This window comes from Trachinotus anak, unplaced genomic scaffold (assembly GCF_046630095.1).
Source record: "Trachinotus anak isolate AG129_WGS33_773 ecotype Australia unplaced genomic scaffold, CSIRO_AGI_Tana_v1 ptg000008l, whole genome shotgun sequence".
In the NCBI taxonomy this organism is placed as follows: Eukaryota; Metazoa; Chordata; class Actinopteri; order Carangiformes; family Carangidae; genus Trachinotus; species Trachinotus anak.
In genome coordinates, this window is record NW_027273859.1 from 29153900 (window position 1) to 29171509 (window position 17610).

At 40.4% G+C, this 17610-nt stretch overlaps 1 protein-coding gene and 1 long non-coding RNA gene across 5 annotated transcripts; one reads left to right on the plus strand and one right to left on the minus strand.

The window, feature by feature from the left end:
- Positions 1 to 2486: 2486 nt before the first annotated feature.
- Positions 2487 to 13847, minus strand: LOC139624718 (GTPase IMAP family member 8-like). 4 transcript variants are annotated; one of them, XM_071484056.1, is made up of 7 exons: positions 13765 to 13847; positions 13513 to 13566; positions 12599 to 12674; positions 11213 to 11266; positions 9706 to 10284; positions 9502 to 9546; positions 2487 to 5424 (listed from the first exon to the last, which is right to left on the minus strand). In XM_071484056.1, the coding sequence occupies exons 3-7, from the start codon at positions 12615 to 12617 to the stop codon at positions 2696 to 2698; spliced, it is 3426 nt and encodes a 1141-aa protein (XP_071340157.1). In that variant the 5' UTR covers positions 12618 to 12674; positions 13513 to 13566; positions 13765 to 13847; the 3' UTR covers positions 2487 to 2695. The 4 variants fall into 4 exon arrangements, with proteins under 4 accessions (XP_071340157.1, XP_071340154.1, XP_071340155.1 ...); XM_071484053.1 differs by having other exon boundaries at positions 11213 to 11272; XM_071484054.1 differs by lacking the exon at positions 13765 to 13847 and having other exon boundaries at positions 13431 to 13752.
- LOC139624726 (uncharacterized) lies at positions 13802 to 17453 on the plus strand. The gene is made up of 3 exons (XR_011691731.1): positions 13802 to 13941; positions 14460 to 14565; positions 15273 to 17453. It is a non-coding gene; the product is annotated as an uncharacterized lncRNA (long non-coding RNA).
- The last annotated feature ends 157 nt before the right edge of the window (positions 17454 to 17610 follow it).

Genomic DNA, 17610 nt, shown 5'->3' on the forward strand with positions numbered 1-17610 from the left:
GCAGCAGTTAGCGAAACTAGCAGGTGTAACCAGGTGTCATTTATTTAACCTGCTGAAATTGGTTGTCAGTCAACTGTATTGTCCCAGTGTTACACAATTACACCGTTATTCTGTGACTCTTGTAACGATTATTACAATGGGCCCCTAGACGCACATACGAAAGGGTCCCACAGGATGACACAGGAGCAGGACTGGCCCTTAAGTCTGTCATTTGTAGGTTAGTTTGTTTAGTGTTGTTGTGAAGAACAGGTTTGGAGGAGGGGCTGCCTCAGGAGAGAAAGGAAGGAGTGGCTCTCTCAACAGTCCTGTGTGTCTTTGTAGTAGCTCCGTCTCTGTCATGTGTAAGTTGTTTTGTATTTTGTGTATGCCATCAGCAGTTTTGCAGTTTTTGCAGTTTCTTTTCCTTCAGTTGGAATTTTCTTTGTAGTCATTATGTGTGTTTTTTTTTTTCAGAATCAGAATCAGAATCAGTTTTATTGCCAAGTATGTTTTCACATACAAGGAATTTTTTCTGGTGATTGGTGCAATTGATCAGCAACAGTGGGGCTCTCTAGCCTTATTGATAAGGCTGATAGCAGATGGGAAGAAGCTATTTTTGTGGCGAGAGGTTTTGGTCCTGAAGGACCGCAGCCTCCTGCCAGAGGGGAGTGTCACAAAGAGTTTGTGTCCAGGGTGGGAGGAGTCAGCTACAATCTTCCCTGCACGCCTCAGAGTCCTTGAGGTGTACAGGTCCTGGAGGGATGGAAGATTGCAGCCAATCACCTTCTCCGCAGAGTGGATGATACGCTGCAGTCTGTTATTGACCCTCTCTGTGGCAGCAGCGTACCAGATGGTGATGGAGGAGGTGAGGATGGACTTAATGATGGAGGTGTAGAAGTTCACCATCATAGTCCTTGGCAGGTTGAACTTCTTCAATTGCCTCAGGAAATACATCCTCTGCTGAGCTTTTTTGATGAGGGAGCTGATGTTCAGCTCCCATTTGAGATCCTGTGTGATGGTGGTTCCCAAGAAGCGAAAATGCTCCACGGTAGCCACGGGGGAGTCACACAGGGAGATGGGGGTGGGTGGGGCTGGGCTCTTCCTGAAGTCCACTATCATTTCCACTGTCTTCAGAGCGTTTAGCTCTAGGTTGTTCTGCCTGCACCAGGTCACCAGACGCTCAGTCTCCCACCTGTAGGCAGACTCATCGCCATCAGAGATGAGTCCAATGAGAGTGGTGTCGTCTGCAAACTTCAGGAGCTTGACAGACTGATGGCTGGAGGCGCAGGTGTTGGTGTACAGGGAGAAGAGCAGAGGAGAAAGAACGCAGCCTTGCGGGGATCCAGTGCTGATGGTCTGGGAGTCAGACACGTGCTTTCCTAGCTTCACGTGCTGCCTCCTGTCAGACAGGAAGTCGGTGATCCACCTGCAGGTGGAGTCAGGCACGCTCAGCTGGGAGAGCTTGTCCTGCAGCAGAGCCGGGATGATGGTGTTGAAGGCAGAGCTGAAGTCCACAAACAGGATCCTGGCATAGGTCCCTGAGGAGTCCAGGTGCTGGAGGATGAAGTGGAGAGCCATGTTGACGGCGTCATCTACAGACCTGTTGGCTCTGTAGGCGAACTGCAGGGGGTCCAGGAGTGGGTCAGTGATAGATTTGAGGTGGGACAGGACAAGGCGCTCAAATGATTTCATGACCACAGAGGTCAGGGCAATGGGTCTGTAGTAATTTAGACCTGTGGGCCTTGGTTTTTTGGGGACAGGGATGATGGTGGAGGATTTGAAGCAGGCTGGCACGTGGCAGGTCTGCAGTGAGGTGTTGAAGATGTCTGTGAACACCGGAGACAGCTGATCAGCACAGTGCTTCAGGGATGATGGAGAGACAGAGTCAGGACCGGCTGCTTTGCGGGGGTTCTGCTTCTTAAAAAGCCTGTTTACATCTCTCTCCAGGATAGAGAGAGATGTGTTTGTAGTAGGGCTGCATGATATGCAGAAAAATATTGCTATTGATTATTTAAGCAGATACTGCAATTGCAATATACAATAAGATTTCATTTGGAATGATTGTTTTTCATTTCGCTTCAACTGAAAAAGAAATAAATAAATATGATGATGATACAATTTTTGGGGGGCCTTGTACCAAACAAGTAGTCTTGTGTCTCTTTGTTGAAAGCTGTATAAAATAGGCTCTGGACCATGAACCCATTGACCACAGTAGACTTGGGTTCAGTAATCCATCCAGAGACTGAACTTTCAAATCAAAACACTTACATATAGTCCCTCATAAATAAATAACAGCACTGTCTAAACAAAGACTCTCTCTCTCTCTCTCTCTCTCTCTCTCTCTCTCTATCTCTCTCTCTCTCTCTCTCTCTCTCTCTCTATATATATATATATATATATATATATATATATATATATATATATATAATTTAAGAACAGAAGGCAACCTTGTGGATGAAGAATATGTAACAATATGTACAATCACTCAGAAAAAAAACCATCCAGGCTCCTAACTGCATCACATCTGTGGTTCAGGAAAAAGTTAAAAAAAAAAAAAAAACTCTTAACATTGACAGATATTGAAAAAAAAAGTATTCTTAAACCCTTCAGTTTAAATCATAACAATGTTGAAAAGCCCAGACAGGTACACTGTCAAATTATGTTTCAATGATGTTCAACCTGTTAACAACATAATAAACAAGAGTCAGTGGGGAGATCAGACGATTGTACATCTGCTTTTGTGTTGCTTTTTCAGATCCTTTATTTCTTCTTCATGCTTTTTCTTCAACTCCTCCATTTCTTGTTTTAGATGTTTTTCTTTGTGGCTTGAGAGCCTGTCTAACAGGTCATACTCTTTGCCTTGTCTCTTTTCTGTCTCTTGCATTTGTCTCTCGTGTCTTTGCTTCATGTCCTTTATTTCCTCCATGTGTTTTTCTATCAGACCTTCAAAGTCTTTGCTGTATTTTTCTCTGAACTCGTTGAATTCTTCAGCTTGTTTTCTGGCCTCTTCTTCATATTTCTTCTTCATTTCCTCCAGTTTTTTCTTATAGTTTTCCTCTAACTCCATTCTCTCCGTCTCCTCTTGCTCTCTTCTCATTCGATCTTCTTTTTTTCTTTGGTTTTCATATTTTTCTCTTTCCTCTTCATACTCTTCTTGGAGTTTTTTCAGTCTTTCTTGCTCCTCCTGTCGTCTCTGTTTATCTTCTCTGTGTCGTTTCTCCCACCACTCTTTTCTTTCCTTTTCCCAGTTCTCTTGTTGTTTTCTCATTTCCTCTCTGATCTGTTCCAACTCTCTGTCAATAGTTTCCTTTTCCTTTGATTCAGACTTTATTTGTTTCTCCAGATCTTTAAGTTTTTGCTCCCACTCCTGTTGTTGAATTTCCTCCTGCCTTTCCTTCTTTCTCTCCTCCTCTTCCCTCATTTCCTGTTCTTTCCTTTTCTCCTCTTGCTCCTTGTGGATGTTTTCCTCCATTTCTCTAAGTTGTTTGGCTCTCTCCCGGTCAATTTCTCCTTTCTGTTCTTCCAATCTTTTCGTCACTGCTGCCATTTCTTCTTCATGTTTTCTTTTAAGTTCCTCCTCCTTCTTCTTCATCTCTTCTTCCTTCTCCTTCAGTATCCTCTCCACTTCCTTCTGTATCGCTGCCTCTGCCTCTTGGAACATCTCTGAGGTGTAACAGCTGCCGCCATTTTCCTGCACCATTGTTTTTGACTTAGTCATCAACTCTCTGACTTGGGTGCGGTCTGTCTTATCCTTGTTATTGAAGACCTGGTACCTCCCTCCACAGTCATTTATCAGTTTTTGCAAAACATCATCACTGTCTTCTATGTAACTCTCAATTGACTGACTAAGGTCATCTCCTCTGGTGAAAATAATCATGATGAAGCCTCCAGACTTTTGGCCAAAATATTTCTTGATCAGTTTCACCGACTCTTTTTCCTCTTGTGTGAATCGACCGATCTGCAGCACCAGCAGAAACACATGAGGTCCAGGAGACAACATGTTGATGCATTTCACAAGCTCGTGCTCAACATCATCATTGGTCAGACTCGTATCAAACAAGCCGGGGGTGTCGACCACAACAACAGACTGACCATCAATCTCTCCTGATGCTTTCTGGCAAAACTTGGTGACAGACTTTGACCGGGCTTTAGATTTGAAATGTTCTTTGCCCAGAATGGTGTTTCCAGTTGCACTCTTGCCGTTGCCAGTCCGCCCAATCAGCACCATCCTAAGAGGATCCCTGCTCAGATTTTTATCATTGGATCTGTTCTCACTTTTATGTTTTAGAATCCTCACTTCAGCTTTAAGCCTTGCATTAAGGTTTTCCTGCTCTATGACTTTCTCCATCTGAGCCTTGGTGAACATGTCCTTTGTGAAGCATCTTGATCCTTCAACTCTCATCTTTTCCACAGCGTCCAACAGCTCAGGGATCTGCTGCTTGTCCTTGATGTTGACAACAACAGATCTTCCTCCACAGCTCTGACAGATCTTCTGGATGTCTCTGTTCTTTTCTACAAACTCAACAACAGCTGGAGCTGTAGGATCTGACTCCACAGTGAACAGAATCATGGTGAAGTCATTGACTTCAGAGCTGAATGTGTTCTGGATGATCATTAATTCCTTCTTGTCTTCATCAGTGAGGGGACCCACAGGTAGGACCAGGATGAAGGCATGGACGCCCTCAGGATCACAGAGGGAGATACACCTGAGAGATTCCTCCATCACTTCCTCCTGAGGTTTTCCATACAAGGCAGGAAGCTCCACCAGGGAAACCCGACGTCCACACACCTCTCCCTGATGTTTAACACACTCTGAGGAGTTGGAGACTGAATGAAGCTCTGTCTGACCTAAAATGACCTCAGCTGCTGAAGTCTTCCCTGCTCCTCTCCTCCCACACAGAACCAGGTTCAAAGCTGGTTTTATGTGGTCTAAAGAAGGTGAGAGGGTCTCACTGTTTTTATTTGCACTTTGCTCGATCTTTGTCATTAATGATCTATGGTTGTCTTCAGACATCAAGTAGTGCCGTCCTCTACAGTCTTTAAGGAGCTGACCTAGAGCGACAGTCATTTCAATCCCCTCATGTGTTATGACGACCATTGAGTGTTTAAAATCATCTTGACCAAACAAACTCAGGATGAACTTCAGTGTTTTTCTGTTCTCCTCAGTGAAATCAGAAGGCTTCACTAACAGCAGCAGAACATTTGGTCCAGGAGAACAAAGACTCACACACCTCTTCACCTCTCTTCTCATGATCTCCACAGACAGACTGAACATGTCTGGAGTCTTCACTACTGTCACTGGTTGTCCCTTCCACTCTCCACAAGAGGCCACACAGTGACTGGTTGCTTTCTGGGAATGAAAACCTTGGTCCCTGATGATCAAGTTACCAAGTTTTGTCTTGTTTTCATCAGTTTTCCCCAGCAGCGCAATCCTGAATACAGATACTGCAACACAATAGAGACAAAGATAAAATGAAACAAGATTATCTTGATGATTGCAGTGATCACATAGTAATACAACAGTATGTTAATAAATCAAAAGTGAACAGAGGAGGAGTTAGACATGAAAACCTAATAAAAATTAGCACAACTGTTAGTCCAGAACCAAATAACAGGAAAATTAAATGTGGATTATTGAATATCAGATCACTCTCATCTAAATCTCTACTAGTCAATGATCTGATAACTGATCATAACATTGATCTGCTCTGTCTGACTGAAACCTGGCTGCAGCAGGATGAATATGTTAGTTTAAATGAATCAACACCCCCCACTCATGTTAACGTTCATATCCCTCGAAGCACAGGCCGAGGAGGAGGGGTGGCAGCCATCTATCACTCCAATTTATTAATGAATCCCAAGCATAAGGTTAATCATAATTCGTTTGAAAGCCTTATTCTTAGTCTGTCTCACCCAAACCGGAAGACACAAAAACCAGTCCTACTAGTTACTGTATATCGTCCTCCTGCTCCTTACTCTGAGTTCTTATCTGAGTTCTCAGACTTTTTATCTGAGTTAGCTCTTAGCACAGATAAAGTCATCATAGTGGGTGATTTTAACATTCACGTAGATGTTGAAAGTGACAGCCTGAGTATTGCATTTAATTCATTATTAGACTCAATTGGCTTCTCTCAGCATGTTAATGAACCCACTCACTCTTTTAATCATACCCTTGATCTGGTTCTGACTTATGGGATTGACATTGAATATCTAACAGTTTCTCCCAGAAACCCTCTTTTATCTGACCATTCTCTGTTAACATTTGAGTTTTCAGTCATGGACTACACAGCATCTGGGGAAAAAATCTATTACAGCAGGTGTCTCTCTGACAATACCATTAGCAAATTTAAAGAAAGGATCCCATCAGTACTTAGCCCACTGCCATGTATCAATGCAGTAGGGAACAGCTCTCTTAACTTCACAGCCACACAGGTTGATGATTTTGTTGATAGTACTGTAGCCTCACTGCGTGCAACTCTAGATACTGTGGCCCCTCTGAGGAAGAAGGTAGTGAGTCAGAGAAGGCTAGCTCCATGGTACAACTCAGAAACACGAGCTTTAAAGCAAAATTCAAGGAAGCTAGAAAGAAGGTGGCGTTCTACTAACCTGGATGAATCTTTAAAGGCTTGGAAAGACAGCCTGTTGGCGTATAAAAAAAGCCTCCGTAAAGCCAGAACATCCTATTATTCATTATTGATAGAAGAAAACAAGAACAATCCCAGGTTTCTGTTCAGCACTGTAGCCAGGCTGACAGACAGCCACAGCTCTGTTGACCCATCTATACCTTTAGCCCTCAGTTGTAATGACTTCATGAGCTTCTTTACAGATAAAATTGTCTCTGTTAGAGAAAAAATTCACCATCTCCTCCCCACAGCTGGTTCAGATGTATTGTCCAGTTCAGCAGCCTCAGAGTCAACTGTAACTGGCTTATATTTTGACTGTTTCTCTCCTGTACATCTCCCTGAGCTCACCTCAACAGTTTATTTATCTAAACCATCATCCTGTCTTCTTGACCCCATTCCAACAAGGTTGTTCAAAGAGGTTTTTCCTTTACTTGACACCTCTATATTAAGTCTGATTAACTTATCTTTATCAACTGGTTATGTACCGCAGGCTTTTAAAGTTGCAGTAATTAAACCTCTACTTAAAAAGCCTACTCTTGATCCTGACGTTTTAGCCAATTATAGACCTATATCCAACCTCCCCTTTATCTCCAAAATCCTTGAGAGGGTCGTTGCAAGCCAGTTATGTGATTACTTGCACAGGAATGGTTTGTTTGAAGACTTTCAGTCAGGTTTTAGAGTCCATCATAGCACAGAAACAGCTCTGGTTAAGGTTACCAATGATCTCCTCATAGCCTCAGACAATGGACTTGTCTCTATACTTGTCCTACTAGATCTTAGTGCTGCATTTGACACCATCGATCATAAGATTTTATTACAGAGACTAGAACATATGGTCGGCATCAAAGGAACCGCACTAAGCTGGTTTAAGTCATATCTGTCAGATAGACTCCAGTTTGTTCATGTTAATAATGACTCCTCTATCATCACAGAAGTCAGTCATGGAGTTCCACAAGGTTCTGTGCTAGGACCAATGCTCTTCAGTCTATATATGCTTCCTCTGGGAAACATTATTAGGAGGCACCAGATGAATTTCCATTGTTACGCAGATGACACCCAGCTGTACTTATCCATGAAGCCAGGTGAGACTAACCAGGTAGCCAAGCTTCAGGTGTGTCTTAAGGACATAAAAATCTGGATGACCAGTAATTTCTTACTCTTAAATTCAGACAAAACTGAAGTTATTGTAATTGGCCCAAAACACCTCAGAGACACACTATGTGATAATATACTGACTCTGGATGACATCACCTTGGCCTCCAGTGCTACAGTCAGAAACCTTGGTGTCATTTTTGACCAGGACTTGTCCTTTACTTCACATATAAAGCAAGTCTCTAGGACAGCCTTCTTCCACCTGCGCAATATTGCTAAAATCAGACCCATTCTATGTCTAAAGGAAGCTGAAAAACTAGTTCATGCATTTGTTACCTCAAGACTGGACTACTGTAACTCTTTATTGTCAGGATGTCCCAAAAATTCAGTAAAAAGCCTCCAATTGATCCAGAATGCGGCAGCACGAGTACTGACAGGAACGAGGAAACGAGATCACGTCTCTCCTGTGTTAGCCTCTCTGCATTGGCTCCCTGTAAAATCCAGAATCGAATTTAAAATCCTCCTCCTCACCTACAAAGCCATTAATGGTCAGGCACCATCGTACCTTGGAGAGCCTATAGTTCCCTATTTTCCCAATAGGACACTTCGCTCTCTAAATGCAGGTCAACTTGTGGTTCCCAGAGTTAGTAAGAGTAGAATGGGGGGCAGAGCCTTCAGCTATCAGGCTCCTCTCCTGTGGATCCAGCTCCCAGTGTGGGTTCGGGAGGCAGACACCCTCTCTACCTTTAAGATCAGGCTTCAAACTGTCTTGTTTAGTAAAGCTTATAGTTAGGGCTGGCTCGGGTATGTCCTGACCCATCCCTTAGTTATGCTGCTATAGAGCTATACTGCTGGGGGATTCCCATGATTCACTGGGCGCTCTCTCCCTATTTCTGTCTCTCTCCCCCGCTCTCTCTCAATGACTTCATGCCATTAACTTTGTTTTTTTTTTCTCTCCCGTAGTTTTGTGCTTCTCCTCTCTCTCCCTCTCTCTGTCCTCATTCTGCAGGTATCTCTGCCTCGGGAGCAGCAGGATCCAGATCCACCACTACTCATCTTTACTATTACTATTACCTGTCTTTATTATTAATAACGCCATTACCGACACAGCTGTTCCTGGTCTCTCTCTCTTCTCTCCCCTCTCCTCCCCCCACCCCCTCTTTCTATCTTCCCCTAAACCCAACCGGTCGAGGCAGACCCCCCCACCCTGAGCCCGGTTCTGTTGGAGGTTTCTTCCTGTTAAAAGGGAGTTTTTCCTCCCCCCTGTCGCCAAGCGCTTGCTCGTTGTGGGAACTGTTGGGTTTTTCTCTGTAACAAAGTAAGGTCTTGACCTTACCCTGTAAAGTGCCTTGAGATAATGTATATTATGATTTGGCGCTATACAAATAAAATTGAATTGAATTGAATTGAAAGTGAAGCTGAAATCACTAAACTTGATCTGTGGGTTCAGGCAATGTTGAAGTGCAGTTCATTGTCTAAACAGACTGTGCATAATGTGATGTCTTTATTAAAGGTGTACATCAAACACTAACTAATGTGAAGGTTGGGGCTTATTAGCTTGAAATTATTTTTATGTGTTCAATAAGAACATTTGGACATTTTAAAGAAAAGGCTGCGCATATTTAATCTATTTTCCAAATGTAAAAGTATTTATATACAGCAGGAGATACTAACTTGTGAAATTATTTTAATATTTAAGTTTTTCAGTGGTGAAGAACTGTGGGAAGTGTTTGGGTCAATCCTGGAGAAAACGTCATAAAATATCTGTCAGCAAATAAATGATTAGCATTGTTATGATTTTACTTACTGTGGGACAAAGGCCTTTTACTTGAGTGTGAGAGTTGTTGAGCCACTGTGAAAAGATGACAGAATTAATTTGCAGGTTAATGTTCTAATTTAATAAAGGAGGATTTGTGTGAACAACATTTTCATTTTCTTGGCAGAATTGTTCCATTTTAACAGAATATATGACAGGAGTCTGTTTCCTTGTTTTTTGGACTTTGATGATCACCTGGTAATGTTACATTTGTGTCCTCAAATGCTTCATAGGAAATATGTTCTCCACCGTTTTCCTTTGCAGTTTGACCCAAGCGTGTTAACAGCTCTGAACGTTCAAGGTTCTTCTGCCATAAATATCTGTATCTACTTGTTCTGATCATGTCTTTTAATGGTGGATGTTCCTTATATTTCTCTATGAAACCTGGACTCTTCTCTCTGGGTGTTGATATCAGAACCAGTGAATGATCAAATGATCGATCACTGAATTTTTTCAGGACTCTGCAGAGCCTCAGTTTCTGTTCCTCAGTGAAGTCTTCAGGCTGTAGAACCAGCAGGAACACATGAGGTCCAGGATCAGAGAGTCTCGCACAGGCTTTCACATGTTCTGTCAGACTGTGCGAGGAGATGGAGTTCAACGGCAGATCTGGGGTGTTGATGAGGACTATTTGTTTCTCCCTCACTATTCCACTGACTTTTTGAAAGCAGTTTGGTTCTTCTCCAGTATTGAACACAGTCACTCCCAGTATGATGTTCCCCACTGAACTCCTCTCAGACCAACTGTTCCCCAGCAGAACAACCCTCAGCTCAGACACTGAAATGAATAAACAGCAAATTAGGAAAAACAATAGAATATTGAGTTAATCCAAGAAAATAATAAAATAATAAAACTTTAATGTTGTAAACTATTAAATGTGAATGTGAGTTAATTAACTCAAATGAAATTATTTCAAAATTAATTCAAATTATTTCCTCTATTGGTATCTCACCATAGACACCATATGATAATTTTGGTTTTATTAGGCATCTGTGCTAGCAACAGCCAGACACTGCGGCATATTGTTTTCAGGTAGTCTGTCCATCCGTACCATTCTTGTGGACATGAAATCTCAGTAATGCCTCAATGTAACTTCTTCAAATTTGGTACAAACATTCACTTGCAGTCAAGGATGAACTGAGTAGATTTTGGTGGTCAAAGGTCAGTGTGATCTCTCAAAACACTTGTTAGCATTACTCAAGACTTCACACAGCAATTATGACAAAATTCCACACAAAGGTTAATATTTTATATGACTTTGGATAAACAGGGATGTAACCTGAAACTAGTCTGAGTGGTGGAGGCAGACAAGCACAAGGCAAGAATTCTAGTTTGTTAGATATCTCTGCCTCCACTAAATAAAAAGGAAATGATGACATGTTGTTTGAGGTGGTCACAGCACACACATACTTTTCATTTGAAAAACTCACCAACAGAAAGCAAAATGACCTTGTTGCTGACCCACAAACCCTCTCTGAGTAGATTCTTATCAATATTTTCAATTATATGTGCATCACATATTAAATTCCATTCTCTTCCATATCATTGGGAGGCAGAAGAGACAGTAATCTTAAACCACAGATTACCTTTTTCAACAGTTTCATATTAAGTTTTTCATTTAATTCATTAATTTTGTTAGAATACAGAAAATTTAGTTTCTTTTATGAGAAACAAAACAATTTTGATGCATTTCTGTACAACTCACTGTTTGGTGGCAGTATTTCATAGCTGCTGCTGCGCTTTAATGGTTGCATATCATCTGTCACTTAAGAAAACAGAAATATACATTTATATACATGTACACTGACCTGTAAAGTGAATAAAAGTTACATATTTACATGCCCTCAATGACTCAAAATCTGAATAAAAGTTGACTGAATAAAAAATAAAAAAAACATGAAAGTAGCATGTGATCTTATAGTGAGTGATGAGTGAGGAGCCTCTGTCCCCTAAATTAGGTGTGCCAGGGGTTTTTTTAGGTTATTTTTTCATTTTTGACAAAAAATTATTAGTGTCATCAAAAAGTCACTGTGACACAGCAGCAAATCCAGCTCTGCATCCTCTGACAGAGGTCATTCTTCAAAATAAAAAAATATATATCAGAGCAAATTTAAATATATCGAAAAAATGTAAAACTGAACTCTGCACTAATGGAGCTGCAAAGCACAAAATGTGAAGAAAAGTGAATAATTTAAAGAGAAGACACAGGATATTGGTCAGTGCTTTAATTTAGGAATTAATACAAATTAAATTAAAATTAAAGAACACTCATTAGAAACAGTGACTCTGTTAAAATATTTAAAGAAAACACTTTATAATAAAATACCAGTGAGAAAATGTAATGTTTAGCTGATTCAGCAGTGACTGTGGTCCAGCTGTGAGCTGTATTTTGTATTTGTATTTTTTTCTCTCCTGTAGTTTGTGCTTCTCCTCTCTCTCCCTCTCTCTGTCCTCATTCTGCAGGTATCTCTGCCTCGGGAGCAGCAGGATCCAGATCCACCACTACTCATCTTTACTATTAACCACTGTTACCTGTCATTATTATTGATAACACCATTACCTACACAGCTGTTCCTGGTCTCTCTCTCTCTCTCTCTCTCTCTTCTCTCCCCTCTCCTCCCCCCTCCCCCTCTTTCTATCTTCTCCTAAACCCAACCGGTCGAGGCAGACCCCCCCACCCTGAGCCCGGTTCTGTTGGAGGTTTCTTCCTGTTAAAGGGAGTTTTTCCTCCCCCCTGTCGCCAAGTGCTGCTCGTTGTGGGAACTGTTGGGTTTTTCTCTGTAACAAAGTAAGGTCTTGACCTGACCCTGTAAAGTGCCTTGAGATAATGTAGATTATGATTTGGCGCTATAGAAATAAAATTGAATTGAATTGAATTGTATTTCCTCTCTCTGTCTGTTCTGTTCCTGACTTACAGTTGGTAATGGTTCTCATATTTAGTTTTGTGTTAGATTAAATGTCCAGTTATCTGAGTTTAATCCAGAGCTCACAGACCTGATTTAAAGTCTGAGGACAAAGGGCTTTCATCACTGTATATGTGGTGTAATGTGTGCACAGTGAGAGAGGAGAAATATGATCAGAACAGACTCACCAGACGCTGCAGTCGCCATGATGTCACTCTGCTGGACACATCACACACTAACTCAGCTGAAGACCAACTTCAGATCCTGCAGGAACAATCATTACAATTTATCTATTGCTTTAAACAGTAAAATGTTTCTACTGAGATTAAACTTTAGACTCTCTCGTCACCTTCGCAACCACAACAGTGGGGATTCAAACTAGCAACCTCTGGTTACAGTTGACAACAATGTCAAGGCCTGTTTTTATTTTTTCATTTTGAATGTATTGTATAATTTAGCCTATATCATGTATGATGTGGTTTTTCTGTCATTTGTAATATCTTCTCTGGTCTCACACAGGAGATATAGATTTCAGTTCATCTGAATAAATTCAGTTTATATCTAATATAGTTAGAGCTACTTCAGTGACATGTGTCACTTTAAGGCAGATAATCAACTAAACGTCAGTCTAACTCATGTAACTCCTCTAACTGGTTTTTCCAGTTCAACTTAAATGGCGACTTTAAAGTTTCTATAAAGACAAACTTTATGGAGACAGGCTGCATGTTATTTCAGATTGGTTCATATAATTTAACTGAAATACAAATACTTCATGAGACAAAAGTAAAATTTTAACAATAATAATAATAATAATAATATTTTTTCTTGCCTCGTTTGTCGCCATTTCTGCCTCCAACACCTGAACTAACCTGCGCATTTACCTGAAGTCACCTGTGTAAAGCTGACAATGTGTCAGAGTGAGTTTTTCTGTCTGTTAATAAAATGAGAAAGAGAACAAAACTGTTTCCAGCTCAGTTCAAGTTACTGATGAGAACAAACTGAATCAGATCTAAAACTCACCTGACGACAAACGGCGTCGTGCTGTGGAAGAATCGATTTTATTGATCAACAACAATAATCTGTTTTAATCACTCGTCTTCACCTTTAGTTGGGTTGAAATCGGTCAGAAATCTGACTTATGCTCCGTCGCTTAACGCTGGTCCACAACAGGTAAAGACGGTTCAGAGAGAATGTGGGAGGGAAAAAGAAGAATGTCAACCATCAACATTTCATTGTGTCCTCAGAACTTTACCTGTCAGACTCCACAGGTTGATTCTAATTCACTTTAATTTTCCATTGTTCAACAACACAAGAATAGACATGTAGCAGGTCATAAGATCCCTCTGAACATTACCACTGTTGATTCCACGGTTTGTTTCCCTTGATGCTGTGAACTAGCCTGTGTTTAAGGCAGTAAATCATCTGTAAAGTCTCTTCTCCCTCTCGGTTTGTTTTCTTCCGGTTTTCTCTCTGTGCCGCCGGCGCCATCTTGTGGAAGCGCGGGAACCTGAGTCTTCAGGTGTCTCTGGTGGTAAGTGGAAACAGTTGGTTTGAATACACGAATAAGTCCGTTTTTGTGGGTATAAACAAATTTTATATATTTGTATTTATGTTAAAAAAGACTTTCAGACATTTTTTAAATGACTTGTGAACCGTGTTAGTCGTGTGTATTTTGTTGCAGAGTGATTTGTTTTATTGTTGACCGGGCTAACTTGATATTTTAATGTAATTTATCTTTATTAGCAGCAGTTGGCTAAGCTAACTTTGAGCTTATTCTGTAACGATGCTGCTGCTTGTTAATGTCACTTAGTCTTGTTAATAACGTAATTAATTCATTAACAGGTGACAGAGACATGAAGTAACTGTTTCCTCTGCCTGAAAATGAACTAAAATAGGCAGCAAGTGTCCTCAGATCCTCCAAATTCACAATAATAACCTTAATAACACTTTCATACTTAATGATGACACAGAATATGATGTAAAACCAGATTCTTTTTTGGACCTTGGTAACATTTCAAATCAAACCCAGTATTATGATGTTGTTACCAGATGCTGGTTTGTGTCCAGCAGAGACATAAACAGGTGGGACCTGTAGATGGGACTTTCAGCCTGGAGAGAGGCCCACTGATGTTAGAGGAAGGAGCTGTAACTGTCTGTGAGCCGCACCAGCAGAGAGCCTCTTCATTTTAACTTTTCATATTTATTTATTTCTTTGTTTTAACTGAATTTTTCTTTTCTTTTAAGTACTATATATAGTAACTACACCAACTGTGCAATATCCATTATCTTTTATTATTTTGTAAATATCTAAATGTACATGTTATATTATGATCTAATATTTGTCTTTTTCTTAAGTATTTGTTAGTCAGTTTTTTCTCTTGCACTGTCTACTTTGCTGCTGTAACACAGCAAATTTCCCCACTGTGGGACTAATAAAGGATATCTAAATGTTAATCTTAGTATTTATTACATCTTTATATGGTACTGTCTGATTGTTTTTTAAAGCAGAGAAATTATCATACAGTTAGAGGCAACAGTTAAACAACTAAAACCTGCAGCTGATGCTTTAATGCAACAGAAACTTTTGATACTTCAACTTAATTAAAAAACATTGTAGTTTCTGATAAAACCTGTAACTAGACTAAGTCATGTAACCTAAAGAAATTCTTAACTAAGATGAACATGAGTTGTTGCAGTCAGTCACATCATCTGCAGCAACCTTATTTCACTTTCTAAGGATCCCTGTGAAGCTGTTGTCATGTATTTGACACAGATGAATAAACAGCCTGATTGTGATCGCTCAAAACTGGAAACAATACGTTGGCTATGACTGAAGCATTTCTTATCTCTCTCTCTTTTCAGGATTTGATCGGCACCACAGTTTTCCTGACTTTACAGCATGGTGTTTGGAGAATGTCCAAACTCGACCAGGAGACTCAGACTTCAGGTCAAAGTAGGACTCTTAATCAACCTGGCAAACACAAGACGACCCTTTAAAAGCAGTGACTGAGATAGATTCATTCAGTTTGGGTGTTTTTTGTATCAAATCATGATAACAGCAGAATGAAGGATGTGTTGGATTTAGGGGCATTTACTCTGAGGTAAGAAGTAGGAATGCACCAATTTATCGGCTGTATATCGGAAATAAGATGACATTTGCTGATGTCAGAGGCCGATATTTATCTGTTGTGTTGCGTCAGCTTGTACTAAATTGTTATAGCTGTTATTTGTGGTCATTTGCCACTGGTTGGACACGACCCTGTCATGAGTAAGATGGCAGGGTGAGCTGTGTCCGCTGGTTTGTTTTCAGCTCAGAGTGAAAGAGAATGTCGCCGTGTGGGAGTATTTCACTGTCTCTGAGAGAGATCCGTGATATGTAGTTTGTTAGACATGTTCCTGTGATTCCTCGCGCCTGCAGGACGAAACCCAAAAGGTGTTGTCACTCGGTGGAATAGTCGTCTACATTCTACATGCTGGAAAGCCTTCTGGAAGAAAAGCACGCACTTGCTCCATATGCTGCAGACAACGACCTCCCTGCAACTCTCACTGTGCACCAGTGGGGTTAGTTGAAAACGTTGTTACACTTCTCTTCGCGTTTGAACAACTGACGATAAATCAGCTCATCAGACACATGCAGATGTCATCTTCTCAGTGAGAGCTCTGAAACATCTTTCAATCAAGGAGGCCGACACAGGCCATGGTGTCAAAACAACACAGACCGCATTATTTAGAGGCTGGACACAAACGCTTTCATCAAACTGAGTCAAATCCTGTTTTCTGCACTGCAACCTCACTGGATCACACGTATAAGGACCACTACTTTGATGAGGAAGTTAGACAACGCGCACAAAGAGTACTTGAGGCGGAGCTGGTGGAGAGGCCTGCTGCTGGTGCTGCACATGAGACGCACGGTAGAGAGAGCACAGGTCACACAGCAAGAGAGCAGGGGCGCACAGGTGAGCTGTGAGGTAGCAGTGATTTTATTTATATAATAATGATCTCATTTATTTTGCACAATAAGTTTTTTGGACTATAAATACTGAAAAAATTAATCTCTCTGAATAAGTAGGTTTTGCCTAAAAAAAGACTAAAAAAGTTTATAAAACTTATTTTTTGTGAACAAAAATTTTATTTTAAAAGTCATTTCATAAATAAGCATGGTTGAATTTAATTTGTTATATTGTGAAGGGCTGAAAGATTGTAAAACAGTTCAGTTATTTTTCATATTGATTTCTTTGGCACAAACATAACCCTAACCCTTCATATGGGCTATCAACCAGATTGTTATCTTAAACATCGTTATCGGCCTAGAATTTTCTTATCGGTGCATCTCTATTAAGAGGAAGACTGTATATCCTCACATAGATAAAAACAACAGCCTGGTGCTGGTTTATACAGGGCAGGCTAAACTGACTAATACACACATTAAGCTGTGGCTTGGACTCATGTATGCGATGCTCTCTCAAGTGGTCTAGATTTTTGATTGTTTTCCGTTGACCTATCAAACTAAAGTTCAGCAGTGTCACTACACAGTTTTTGTTTTTTTTCTGTGCTCATGCCTGTTCTTGTGAAACATCACCAGTTACAGCCAAGGCACTGTTCCTAAATTAAATGTTTGCGTTCATCCAAGTACAGTCCATGTGTCCAGTTTATTGTGGATGCCTTTGCGAGATGACCCATGTAAATTTGCCATATATAAGTATCCCAGCATGCATTTCACATAAAGCAGCAGCAGTGATGACGGACATGATCCAAGTTCACATGTAAGTTATCATTTTGTTACTCCAACTGTTGTTGTGTTACCACATCTAATTCTGAAGAAATACATTATTCATATTTAATGTATATTTTAAATGTAGTCAGTTCAGTAAAATTAAATAAAGAACTTTTGTGAGGCCACATACAAAATAATTTTCATATCACAGATTTAGTGGCTAATGACAGAGAAGCTGTAAAAACAGCAGTGACATTTTCCCACATTTTTAAGTTAATATGTGTTGCTGTTCTGTTTAGCTGCTAAATATTCTGCTTTCTCGAACTCTTTCTGTCTGCTGGGTTTAACACAGCTGGGGGAGTCTCATCCAAAACAAAGCACAATATTTGTGGAGACAGCTGTCCTTGTATGGTAATCATCTAAATTTTAAAACTTCAATATTTTTCAATAAATTCTTGATTTGAATGTGAATTGTTAAGGTTGAAT

What these genes read in the sequence shown, in the direction of transcription:
- LOC139624718 (XM_071484053.1), bottom strand. An exon ending in CACAAATGTAACATTACCAG is followed by an intron (nt 9,547 to 9,705) that starts GTGATCATCAAA and finishes ATCTTTTCACAG; the next exon opens with TGGCTCAACAACTCTCACAC. An exon ending in TAAAAGGCCTTTGTCCCACA is followed by an intron (nt 5,425 to 9,501) that starts GTAAGTAAAATC and finishes ATTGTGTTGCAG; the next exon opens with TATCTGTATTCAGGATTGCG.